Source organism: Lissotriton vulgaris, unplaced genomic scaffold (genome assembly GCF_964263255.1).
Source record: "Lissotriton vulgaris unplaced genomic scaffold, aLisVul1.2 SCAFFOLD_288, whole genome shotgun sequence".
Taxonomy (NCBI): Eukaryota; Metazoa; Chordata; class Amphibia; order Caudata; family Salamandridae; genus Lissotriton; species Lissotriton vulgaris.
In genome coordinates, this window is record NW_028246500.1 from 70,979 (window position 1) to 83,788 (window position 12,810).

The 12,810-nt window shown below is 43.5% G+C and overlaps 1 protein-coding gene across 1 annotated transcript in view; it reads left to right on the forward strand.

The window, feature by feature from the left end:
- The window catches only part of LOC147665935 (echinoderm microtubule-associated protein-like 4), a 114,213-nt gene that overhangs the window by 44,214 nt on the left and 57,189 nt on the right, over window positions 1-12,810 (forward strand). Inside the window, exon 8 of the mRNA XM_086949399.1 lies at window positions 11,473-11,624. Coding sequence (XP_086805525.1) covers window positions 11,473-11,624 — 152 coding nt within the window. The remainder of the gene's footprint in view (window positions 1-11,472; window positions 11,625-12,810) is intronic.

Sequence of the window (12,810 nt, forward strand, 5' to 3'; positions counted from 1 at the left end):
TGTAGTAACAACAAAAAAGGTTTTGTTTAGCTGAAGATGCCCTTTCTGTGCATTGTGCATATTTTAAAAATCTTCTGTTTAATGCTGCCTGGTCTGAGCCTGGCGGTCACTTTGAAGCATCCGTACAAAAAAACCCAGGTGCTTTACCAAATACTTTGTAAAAATATTTCTTTTACCTCATACATTGGGATGGTAAAAAACAAAAGGCGTTGGAGGATCTCATTTGCACACACACAAGAGTACTTCTTTGACACTTTCCCACAGCCATCTATCTACCCCTATATCTTCTACACGTTTCTAGTTTTTGCTTCACTTTTGATCCAGTTTTCAGTTGATAATGAAGGAATACATCCAGTAAATGGTCTCATTTTTGCTTACTAGATTGGTTGTTACTGCCTTCAGGCTAAATGAAAGCACACAGATTTTTGTAATTCAACATCTTTTTCTTGAAAGGCTGCCTCTGCGTCCTGAAAGTGAGTCCGCCTTCGGAGTAGCCCAGCCTTGAGAGATTGGATTTCTCCATTCGGAATGTGGTCCCCGGTGTAGAAGAGAGCTACTAGTTTTCTTTAGCTCTTTTCATAGTTGCTGAACACCGACAGATTTCTAGTAGGCCTGGGCGGTAAATTCCATTCCTTTTGAAGAATTTGGTTAATTTCGCATTCCGCAGAGAACGCAAAATTGCCAAAAATTCTGCGTTCCGCGACTTAGTGACATTTTTTGCTTGTTCGTGTTCTCAAATGCGTGTTCGCAAGATATTTCCCCCCCCCCCGAGCACGCAAACAGCGATTGCCAACAGTAAAAAGCATCGCGAACAAGCAATTCCTTGTGTTCGTGGAATTTCTGCATGTTCGCAGAGATTTTTTACCGTTTCGCTGAGATTTGCGAACATGATTACGCAAATTCCGCCCACCCCTAATTTCTAGTTCTGTTTAAGAAAAAGGCTCTGATCCTATATTTTAGCTGTGACTAAGTGGTACTGGTGGCGACGAGAGAAACCGAGAAGAGGTAAATTCTGTTTTCTTCTCGAGATTCGTCTCAAGAGTCCTAAATAAAAGAAGAGCAAAACTGCACTCATGGATTTTTCTTGTTTAGTCTTGAAGCTTTTGAACCTGATCTCTGACGCCTTTTAACTTAATCCTTATCTCCTTTCCCTTAAGAAACAAATCTTAAAACTGAACTGTTCAAACTCAGTTGTATGGACCAGGCTGCCTTCTCTCTCCATGTTCAGTTTCCTATTGACTCCCTTCCTCTCACTGCAGTTTTATTATACCTTTCTCTGTTTGTTTAAATTAGTTACCCTGTTCCTGCATTATGCTGTCATTGATTTGCTCCACTGCACCTGTGGCTAGGCCCACACTCTATAAATTTTATAAATAAACACATCAGTTATTCCTCATCACCAAGGTTGTTTTTCTAGGTAGAAAATACGAGAACTGCAAGTTCAGACTGCACTCCTTTCCCATGGTAACTTTTAGTGACTAACCACCTTATTATTTTCAATTACATGAAGCCAGTGAGGTGGAAAGACTTTGTGCTTCATTTGCCTGGGGTGCAGGCACTGTGTCAAGCAACTGTGTACTTGATGTAAAACCTCTTCCGTCTGCAAATGGAGACAGGCATTAACTGATGCATCTCACTTTCTCCCTGGGGAGCTCCTCTCTCTTGGTGTCAGGATAGCAGGTCCAGTGGGAAATCCTCACTTTGATATTTCACTTCTCTAGTTTTATTAGTAACTGAGTCCTAGTCGAAAAGAAAAAAAGGCCTGCAGACTTGTGGTCCACTAAAGTACACTAATGTTCACACTCAGAGGAGCTCATTTTTTCAGATTCAGTTCAAAGTCCATCTCCTCCTACCTGCGCCGGCCAAGAAGCGCAAAGAAGAAAATGTCTGAATATGGAGTACAAGGGGGCAGGCCACAGAAATTATCTTAGCCTCCTTTGCAGAGTTTTCACTCAGATGCCAAATCTACGGTGGCTGCCAGTAAGCATATGAAATCTCCACTCCTCATAAATGTTTGTCCTAATAGCTGAGGATGAAAAACATCTAGACCGTGGCCCTCATTATCTACCTATACTTAACTAGGTCCTACTTGAGCATAATGAGGATCACCAATAATCTGCAAGCCATTGTCCACGGACTCTTCGGCACCTGTGCTGTTGATTACGTAATCACCAGAGTGAATAATTTACTTTTCATCACTAGACATCCTTTGTTGAAATCACCCTCTGTGTTGCAAATTTCACCTCTAACTTCACTGTCTCAAGCCTTGTTGATAGTCTGTTTTGTTCTCTATTCATGTGATGAAACAAGTGCCTAGTAATAAAATTATCCACCGCAACTTCCAGCTGAAAACCTAGAAAGTCTGTTCAGAAGACGTGAAGTTAGGAAGAAGGGGACCAGCCGATTAATGACTCGGAGAACAAGAGGGTTTTGAATGTGAAGGGTCTCTAGTATCTGAACAGCCAGTCATTGAAGAGGGTGGCAATAGTAGGTGCTTTGGAGATGAATAGAAGTATTTGTACAAATCCCATGCTCCTTAACATCAACCTTTCTATTGATGGTACCCTGGGCCTCACCAAAGACATCATGCACTCCAAGTGCCTTCTGACTTTCTGGGCTCATTGAAAAACATCATGTTGAACTACCTTAGTTTTTCTGCACATGGTCACAGGAAAACTTACCTCAAACTCATTTTTTTTGTAGTGCAACAATTAACGGAAAAGCAAAATAGTAGAAACCCATTTCTCAGAAATCTAATAATAATATTTATTTGATTATGTTCCTTGGAAAAACAAGTCGACAGAAATAAATTTGTTGGAAAATATTATACAGAAAGTAAAAGGAAATGGGTAATATAGCCAAGCTTATCCAACAAGTAGCTTGTGAGCTCCTACTAGCTCTCCAGCTGTCAGTGAGTAGCTCACCTCTTGTGCCGTCCATCTTATTAAATTTGAAGCTTTTTCTTGTTTTTTTTTTAACGCACAGTTTATTGACACCATCAAGAACTTTGGAGAGATCGCAGGCAACAGAAAACTTCAGACAGTTCCACCCTGAACAGACTATTTGAGGAGGGGTATGCAGGGGGTGGAAGGGAGATTTGTATTGTATTGTATTGTATATGGATTTGTATAGCGTGATTGCTGCCCAAGGGCGTCCAAGCGCTGAGTAAGTAGACAGAGTTGGGCAGTGCAGAAGAGGTTAGAACTCGGTGGACCTTGCGAACAGTAGGGTTTTCAGTTGTTTGTGGAATGAGAGCAGGTTCGAGTTGGACCGAAGTTGTAGAGGAAGTGAGTTCCACAACTTCGAGGCATTCAGGGAGAACATCCTGCCTCCGGCCCTAGCTCTCCTGACTCTGGGTACCACAGCCAAGAAAGCCTCCGTGGAGCGAAGGTTTCTACTTGGGTGGTAACAAGTGACTAAATTGTCATTGATTGCTGGGCCTGTCTTCCAGAAGGCCCGATGGGCAATGCATAGTGCCTTAAATGCCACTCTCTGCCTCACTGGTAACCAATGCAGACTTTTTAATCCGGCTCTGCCTGACTGAGTTCGTGGGATCTGTAGCAGGGTGCGGGCTGCACAGTTCTGTACCACCTGCAACTTTCGCAAGGTCATCTCAGGGGCACCCACATATAGGGCATTGTTCGAATCTAGCCGGGACTGAATCAGGCCTTGTACTGCCACTTGTTTGGCTTTCATTGGCAAAAGGGGTAGAACTTTCCTCAGTGTTCTGAGTAGGCCAAAACAGGTGGCAGATAGCTTTGTGGCCTGAGTGGAGAAAGAGAGACTTTTGTCCAGCCATACTCCTAGGCTTTTTACACTTTCCTTAGGGGTAGGAGGGGTACCCAGACAGGGGGGCCATAGGGAGATGAATTGCACTGGTGAAACTGGGCCCAGGAGCATGAGCTCAGTTTTATCTCCATTAAGTTTTAGAGAGGAGATTGTCATCCACTCGACATCCTCTAAACATTTCAACAGGCCTTCCGGAGTTTGCCTGTTGCTCTCTTGTGCCAGGGAAACCACTAGCTGGGTATCGTCGCCATACGATATGATTTTAATACCGTGCGGTTCAACGACCCCAGCCAGTGCTTTCATGTACATATTGAACAACGCAGGGCTTAAGGAAGAGCCCTGCGGCACCCCACAGCTCAGTGACTTGCTGGCTGACACTGTTTCCCCGTTAAAGATCTGAAAGGATCTGTTGGTCAGGAAGGAGTCAAACCACCTCAGTGCATCGCCTGATACTCCGATATTGTGTAGACGGTTCAGCAAGGTGGCGTAGCTGACCGTATCGAAGGCTGCGCTTAAATCAAGGAGGATCACTGCCACTGATCCTCCTTGATCAAGTATCATGCGTGATTCTTCGGTAACCGCTAGCAAGGCGGTTTCAGTACCGTGCTTAGGTCTGAAGCCTGTCTGGGACGTATCCAGTAGTGAGTTGTTCTCAAGGAATTGAACTAACTGGGCGTTTATATACTTCTCCAGGACCTTGCTTGCCCAGGGGAGAAGTGAGATAGGGCGGTAACTGGAGTGGTCATCTGGATCAAGGTTAGGCTTTTTTAGCAGTGCCCGTACCATGGCTCTCTTCCATACAGTGGGCACTGTACAGGAGGAAATGGAGGAGTTTAGTAGATCCAGGATTACAGGCAGGGTGGCTTGGCTTGCTTGAAGCAAGATCTCTGGTGGAGCTGGATCACACGGGGAGCCAGATTTGACTTGGCGTGCCAATTTGTCAAGGGTGTCAAGGTCTAATGGGGGGAAATGTTCAAGATTTGGCTGGTCTGGGGGGGAGGGGTGTCTCGAAGAAGATTGGTCGGTTGCTCCTGGATTTGTAGCAGCTATCGGGAAGGAGGAGTGGATCTGGGAAACTTTGTTGTGGAAGAATTCCGCAAGCTCATTACATTGTTCTAGAGTTTTTGTCACTGGGCGAGCTGTGGATGGTTTGCGAGGTGGATGTTTACTTTGTTATGTGACTTAAAGGAAATACCTGAACAGTTGGGGCACTGCGTTGCTAGATATCTTGATGGTATCAAAGAGGGGGTTTACCCAAGAAAAGTCACTGGGACCTGGGTCATATTGTTACTGAGAGGGAAGGGGTCCCAGTGAGAATTGACTAATTACCACAAATTAAATAATAATAGTAATACACTTAATGAATCTACAATGTTTTATTCACAATGTAGACAAAACCAGGATATAGTATCCAACATTACTCATTTTGAAAAGGTTGAATAGTGCCCCTGGGAGTAAGGGAGAAGTGATAAGGTGAGGATAGTGCAGGTAGGGAATAGTGACAATAAAATCAGACAAAAATCTGACACATTTATAAATCAATTGAAATGTACAAACAATAATGAATCCAAATGTATCACTTAAACAAACACATGCCCCACGTAGTACATTATATGTAACAATTTCAAATGGGGGGCTGGAACATAGAGGACAGTTGTCGACGTTTCGACCCACAGACGGTGCAGGAATTAGTGGAGCCCTTGCGGCGGGGCCTTCATCAGGACAGGTAGGGGACTAGCAACCTAATTAATCGGTGCTCATCATCATTTATCATTGTAGAACACCTCCGTGTGAAGAACATGAATTCATCTTAATTGTAACCACTAGCGTTAAGGCGGGAATCGAAAACCGGCCCGGGGACGCAAGGCACTGGAAATCCGACGATTTATCAGGGAGTTCAGTATGAATTGCGGTCGTCCCCACGTAGTAAACAGGCGCTGTGGGTAAATCGGGAGTCACCCGCGAGTTATAAGTCCAACCGGCCGTGAAGGCCGCCTTAACGCTAGTGGTTACAATTAAGATGAATACATGTTCTTCACACGGAGGTTTTCTACAATGATAAATGATGATGAGCACCGATTAATTAGGTTGCTAGTCCCCTACCTGTCCTGATGAAGACCCCGTCGCAAGGGCTCCACTAGTTCCTGCACCGTCTGTGGGTCGAAACGTCGACAACTGTCCTCTATGTTCCAGCCCCCCATTTGAAATTGTTACATATAATGTACTACGTGGGGCATGTTTGTTTAAGTGATACATTTGCATTCATTATCGTTTGTACATTTCAATTGATTTATAAATGTGTCATATTTTTGTCTGATTTTATTGTCACTATTCCTACCTGCACTATCCTCACCTTATCTTTTCTCCCTTACTCCCAGGGGCACTATTCAACCTTTTCAAAATGAGTAATGTTGGATACTATATCCTGGTTTTGTCTACATTGTGAATAAAACATTGTAGATTCATTAAGTGTATTACTATTATTATTTAATTTGTGGTAATTAGTCAATTCTCACTCAGATATCTTGATGGTTAACTTATGATTTATTTTTAAATGAGTGTAGTCCATATTAACTCTACCTTCTATTACACCGACTGTTGTCAGAACATTTATCAGTCCTGATGAAGACCCACCGTAATGTTTTATAACCCCTTCGAAGCTAATGACGAGCTGGGCTCGTCATGGCGCTTACCTGCCGTGCGCGGATGACAAGGCCAGCTCGTCATGAAATAATGTCAAACAACAATTCCCAGCACAGGAGGGGAAAACGCCTAGCAGCCATGTGGTTAATAGGCACATACATCCTGGGTCGAAACGTCGATGCTTAGCAACATCACATCCTGAGTCACTACACCACAGCAATCCTTGTTACGGATAACACAGGGTGTAGACTGAACTACATATGTAATTATTGGATGGTTCTGTTCAAATAACTTTCTATTGTTGTCCCGATTCTTGTATTAGTTATTTGTTGTAAATATACATGTTACACTGCCCACACTTTATGTTGTATTATTCCTTTCTGATCTTTGTCCTGTGATTTAACTGTACAACGGCCCTATATTCCATGCAACATTTAATGGATATATACATTCTAAAACGTTAACTCTGTTCTCTTGTTTGCTGTGTTCCGGCTGATTTGGTGAGTTTATAAGCTCTGTATTTAATCGTGATTAATATCCTTTACACTAAGCAATTGTTTAACCCTACAGAACACATTGTAGCAATTATCATATGTACCCAGGTTCTGAGGGACACTGGGTTGCCCCATTATATTTAATGATTCTATGTGATCCAGCTGGACTTGAAGCCACAGTTGTTCCTGCAGTGTCTGGGTGATGTGGTTGTACTTTTGCAGACACTTGCTGAGATGTGCTGCAATGTTTGGGATGCCTTTCAAAGGTGGCAAGGTGGTATCTGGGATGATGTTGCGCACAAGTTGCTTTTTTCAATGTAGGAAATGCATTCTTTCATGATCTGAAATTGGCAACTGGGGAAAAGGTTTTACTTTCTTTAAAGAGGAGATTTTGCTACCATGATGTCTTGGTTTTCCTGGTTATGTATTTGTTGAATGTAAGATCTGTGTCACGAGCGAATTAAATTAATTTTGCATTATCTGTCATCTGGGCTGTGAAGTCATGTAGGAGAGCCAGACTTGAATTTGTGGTTCTTTTGAGCTATTGTTGAACAAGAGAAATGTAGTCTTCATTAGGTAGCACTTTTTAACATCTAATTCTGGATTTGTTGCTGCCTGCATCTTATGTAGGGACACTATCGGTTGGCGGTGGCGCAGTAGGTCATTACCCTTCAGCCATGGTTTAATTCTCCCCCCCCCCCCCCATCCCTCCCCTCCCTCAGAAGAACTGGGATGTGGTCACACTGGGCCTTGTTGGGAGCATCATATTTGGGGGTTGGAAGTTTGTTGAGTACGGTTGTGGCCTTGTTCCTATGGGGCCATTTACTTCTTTGACGGCCTCCGAGAAGAAACCCACTCTACTTCTCAACCTATTTCTATTGATGCAATACGGTCATTCGTACCACTCAAGATGTTGGCTGCCATTGGTATTGTCAAATGATGTTCTTTTTTGCATTGTAGGTATAGTTACATAGCGATACACAGAAGTCTTCCACTTAACAATGCCAAAGAGAGGAGGTGTAGGCAGAATACCTCAGGGACCATGGTTTAAAGACTGTGACACTGAGTCCCCCGGCTCTTATGTGCACTTGAACAGCTGGTTTTGGGAGTAGCCTGTAATGACTCAACCTTGGCGGCAGCTCCCTGCCTCTGCATCATATGAGATGTTATGATGTACCTTTGATCCTTGTTGAGCAGTCAGTGTAAGGGTTTCAACAGTGGCTGCCACCTTTGGATCACCCCCAGGTTAACTTATTAGCGGGGGGTTAATAGACCTATGATGTTATTTCCCTACAACGGTTTATGCTTCATCTTAGTTGCTTCATGGCACTGCGTGGTTACTATGGGAATATACTAATGCCTGTGACTAAGGTACATCGGTGCTAAGTTCAGAGCCGGTTTTGAGGTCTTAAATGGCTTTTCCGGAGATCTTGAAATAGTTGAATGTTGTCAACATATCTACATGTCTTGATGTATGGATCCAAGCTGTGCCAAGACGATTGTGGTAGAAGATTGAACTTTGGTATACTTGCCAGAAAACCGGGAATTTATGGGGTTTGTGATTCCTATATGTGACTATTGATGGCTCTTTGCAAGGCAGGTGGTGATCCTGAGCAGGGATGTGTATGTGAAGGCCTTGCATGTTTCAAGCCTGTGGATCAGTGCCTAATGAACTCTAGTTGTGCTTGATAATAAATGGGTTCTGGAAAAAAAGATCTTCTCATTTCTTGCACTTTCCACAAATTAGACTAACCCTTTGCCATCTTTGGGCACAGTAACCTAGAAAAGACTTTATCCAAGTTTGCTCTGCCAGCATAGCTCTTTGTGACAATAAAGCAGAGAAACCCCTCTACCAGAGTCTGTGCACACCCTACTGCCAAAACATTAATGGCTCCAGTAATCAAGTACACAGTACTTTCAATATGGTTGTTGCCATTTTTTCTCTTCAATTATGCTGCTCACTCTGCTGATAGGAGATACTCTAGATGCCCTACCTAGTATTATTGCGTAAGCATATGTACTTCAGAATAGAATAGGTCTCATACCCAATCTCATCTACACCCTTACTGGGAGTGGGGGGGTCAGGGGAATATATCTGCTTACAAAATATCACTTATCACCAGTACTTCACTACTGTGACATGTTTACAGGGCTTCTCTCTAAGATCTTTTCCTTGCTGAGGTCATTTATTTATTACAGTATCGGTCCACTAGACTCCAACACCCTTAGTTCTTCTGAAGTCTCATCTTAAAATGCTGTGTGTTCCGCAGGCCATCAGTCAGACACCCTCAGTTCCTCAGTATTCTACTTATTTCCTTAGAGATGGTAATTGCTTATGCTGCCTCTCCCCTCCCACATTTCTGTTTTCAGTGTTCCATGCAGAACGGGGCAGACATGTTGATTATTCTCCCTTTTTAGGTCTCGCCCAAGACAGCGCATGCTGTCTCTTCGAGACATTTAGTAAGTGGCTTTTAAAAGTGCCACCAGAGGCTTTTGCTGGCCTACAGCTTGCGTTCACGAGCTTGTGTATGTGCACAAGTGCTATCTGTGTTTTTGTTGCTCTAATCAGGCTCCTCTGCTCGCACTCCCCCCTCCTCCCCCTCCATCTTCGTCAGTTTCATGTGCATCTTCTATCACTGCGAATGTTCCTCTGTTTGCACTCCCCCCTCCTAATGGAGCCACTAAACACAGAGACAAATAGCACGTTTTTGTGCATGTGGATTATTAAAGGACTAGGAGCTGTCACCTCAGTAATAATTCGAGGAAAAACTCCGTACTCATTTTTCAGCACAAGTCGCCATTGCCTTCAACAATAATGATTTGTGCATAGAGTATTCAGTTCAAGAACATGTTTGTAGTGCTTCGGTTTGTATTCCTGTGTCGAGTTTTTAATTTAAACGAGTAAAACATTGGAGTTAGTGATTTCCCCTAATTTTTTTACTTGCATTGAAATAGGATTATTGGCATTGCATGGACAATAGTGGCTAGGTGGCAAGGCTACTTGAAACTGCTGCTGAACCTGTCTTTACGGGGCGCAATGAATTAATCTCCGGTGGAAATAATGTTATATTTTCTTCACTGACTCCCTGGAGAAGAAAGGCCAACCCTGTAGTACACATATTCATTACTGGCTGCAAACACTCACCTTCCACAGGCATGCTTAAGATAAAAGGACATTCCACGGCTGGACATTTGTTCAAGGCACTTGTGCAATGCACCAACAGGATCAGAATCATGTACTAACGCACAAGAAAATGCGTCATCTACACAGTTCTCAACATATAGCTCTGTCAATCCTGATTTGAGTAATGCATACGCCCAATTGTACTGAGGTAGGAGTGTGCTTAGTCAGAGGATGGTGATAATGCCACTGTGGCCAGCTTATCCCAACTGGGGGATGCTCAGTCTGAGTAGGGTGACCAGATTTTCAGAATGAACAAGCATTGGCATAGCCAATAGGTCTCGTCTTTGGGACATTATAAGTGTTTAAGCATGCAACAGTTAATGTTGTTGCACCAAGGATATTGTGCTGCATTACTAAATACTTATACAGTCCCAAAAGCGAGACCTATTGGCTATGCCCCTGCTTGTTAACCTTCTCCTTGCATTTTGGCATCTGGTGTTAGTTCCGTGTTCGTTGTCCATAGGCAGGAGTGCATTGGCATCCGTTAACCAGTGCAATGAACAACCTGTGCTCTTACTCAGTTACATTCTCACACCTCCATGATCATTCAAAGTCCTACAGGTTTTGCACTTGAAAGTGAACCTTTGCATGCTGCCTCCTTTTGTGTTTTTATTAGGGGGTGCACGTCACTTCCTTCACTCAATGAATGAAAACCTCTTGATACCACTCACGGCCATTGCTTTTCTGTTTGACATTAGTGCATATTTTAATAAAGCATCCTTCACTCATCTACTGCAGTTCACCAAGTAGATCCGGGCCAGATGTTCTCGTTTGAGTATCCAGGTACCGGCTCCAGTCTTGGTCATCCACTGTTGGTGTTACTGCATGTGTACTTTAAACAACTCCCAAGATTATATGAATAAAACATTCTGCGATTTGAATTTCAGTCGATCTGACCTTAAGGTTATCTTTGCACATCACAGGTTTAAGAGCTCATCCCCCATGCTGTCCCCTGGGACTGAACCTAAATGTGAACAATTTCTACATGTACATGACATGCATTTCATTTACTTAATTGAAACCATCATCACATTTTCACTTAAGTTTCCTCCAGCCAATAACTCTTGCGTTTTTCAATTTTTACATGTTCATTTTCAAACATATTGCAGTTATATGTATTTACACAAAGCCCGTCGATGCCACAAGCTTCCATCACATTCACAACTTTACGGCACAGTCTGATACCGTAAAGTACCAAAGCGCTGCGCAGATAATGCAAATAAATGATACAGGATGTGTTTGCAGGTCAACAAAATACACGTCACACTACAGTGTCCAGTCCTCAAAGCATTAGTACATATGAGGGATGAATTGATGGTGATAAGAATAACATTGAAAATCATTTTTTTGTATTTGGGACAGGTGTGTATCAAATAAAAAAGCAGATCAGAGCTCATGATGGCAGCGTGTTCACGCTTTGTCAGATGAGGAATGGCATGCTGCTGACCGGAGGCGGGAAGGACCGGAAGATCATTCTGTGGGATCACAATCTGATTCCTGAGAGAGAGATTGAGGTAAGCAGCGGGAAGCATTACCACGGGGAGGATGGGGGGGGGGGATGGGTGGAGTCGGGAGGCGGGGGTGGGGCACTTGGTTTTGTTCGCTGAAAGAGACGAGGAAGCCCCGGAAGGGAATAAAACCACATTTCCTGTGTTCACCAGGCTACCAGGAGTCAGCGTTTAGCCCGCCCGTTCTGCTCATCTTGTGAGGCTATTCTTACAGGCCATCTTGACGTGGCAGCGGGAGGTGGGTGCCAGCCGTGACAGACGCCAAGGCAGTTCTATCGCTATAGTGCCGGATGACATTTCCCCGTTTATGCTCGGTCTCATGAATCGGTGCATATTAACACAAGCAGTGCAGCACAGCTCTGCAGTGGCGTACTTACATGCTCTGCGACATTTTATAAAGCATTTGTATACGGATGCTGGTCACACTAAGCCAGCATCAGAGCCTCAACAATAGTTCTTAAATTACTGTTAGAGCTTTATTGTAGTTTGCAATTCTGCACTTTTCACAGCTGACTGCTCCTTGAAGGGCTAGAGTTCTCTTAACACACTGGAGCACAACACTCCTATAACTGGAGTATGTTACACATATTATTAAACAGTTTATTGGCTAGGCTGTGAGCCATCGCCACCACGCTTGTGTCCAGGAGGTGAGGAGTAGAGACCTGATGTCCCCCACCACCATCTTCCACACCCCTCCACACTCCACAGGAATCCCAGAAAAGAAGCAATGCTTCTTAATTTTATGTTCTTGAACAAAGTGCAGTGATCCCACAGTCAGAAGGTGAAAGTTACTCGGCACGCCTAAGTGTTCCTGAGTGTGTAGATTAATTGGCTATATAGCTTTCCATAACAAGAAGTGACGGGCGCATCCTCAGGTACGGATTTTAATCTATACCTGTTTTAGAGCCAGGCTGTTTGTGTGCAAGTCTGAATGGAAAACTTATTTGTCAAACCTATGTTTTTTTAACATTGGCACAAGTGCTTTGTTTTCAGGATGTTCCTTTGCGATACGCATGTGCAGATGCATGGCCAGTCCAACTAAAGGTCCTCCTTTCATATGCACAGATTTGTTAAAAGGGGTCAAAGTTACAGAGGGTCCGTTAGCAACTAGCACTTCCTATTTTAAACCTCATAAATATCTGATCTGAGTGGAGCCATATCTTAGTCCTTGCAAAGGACTGTGGTAAAGGGT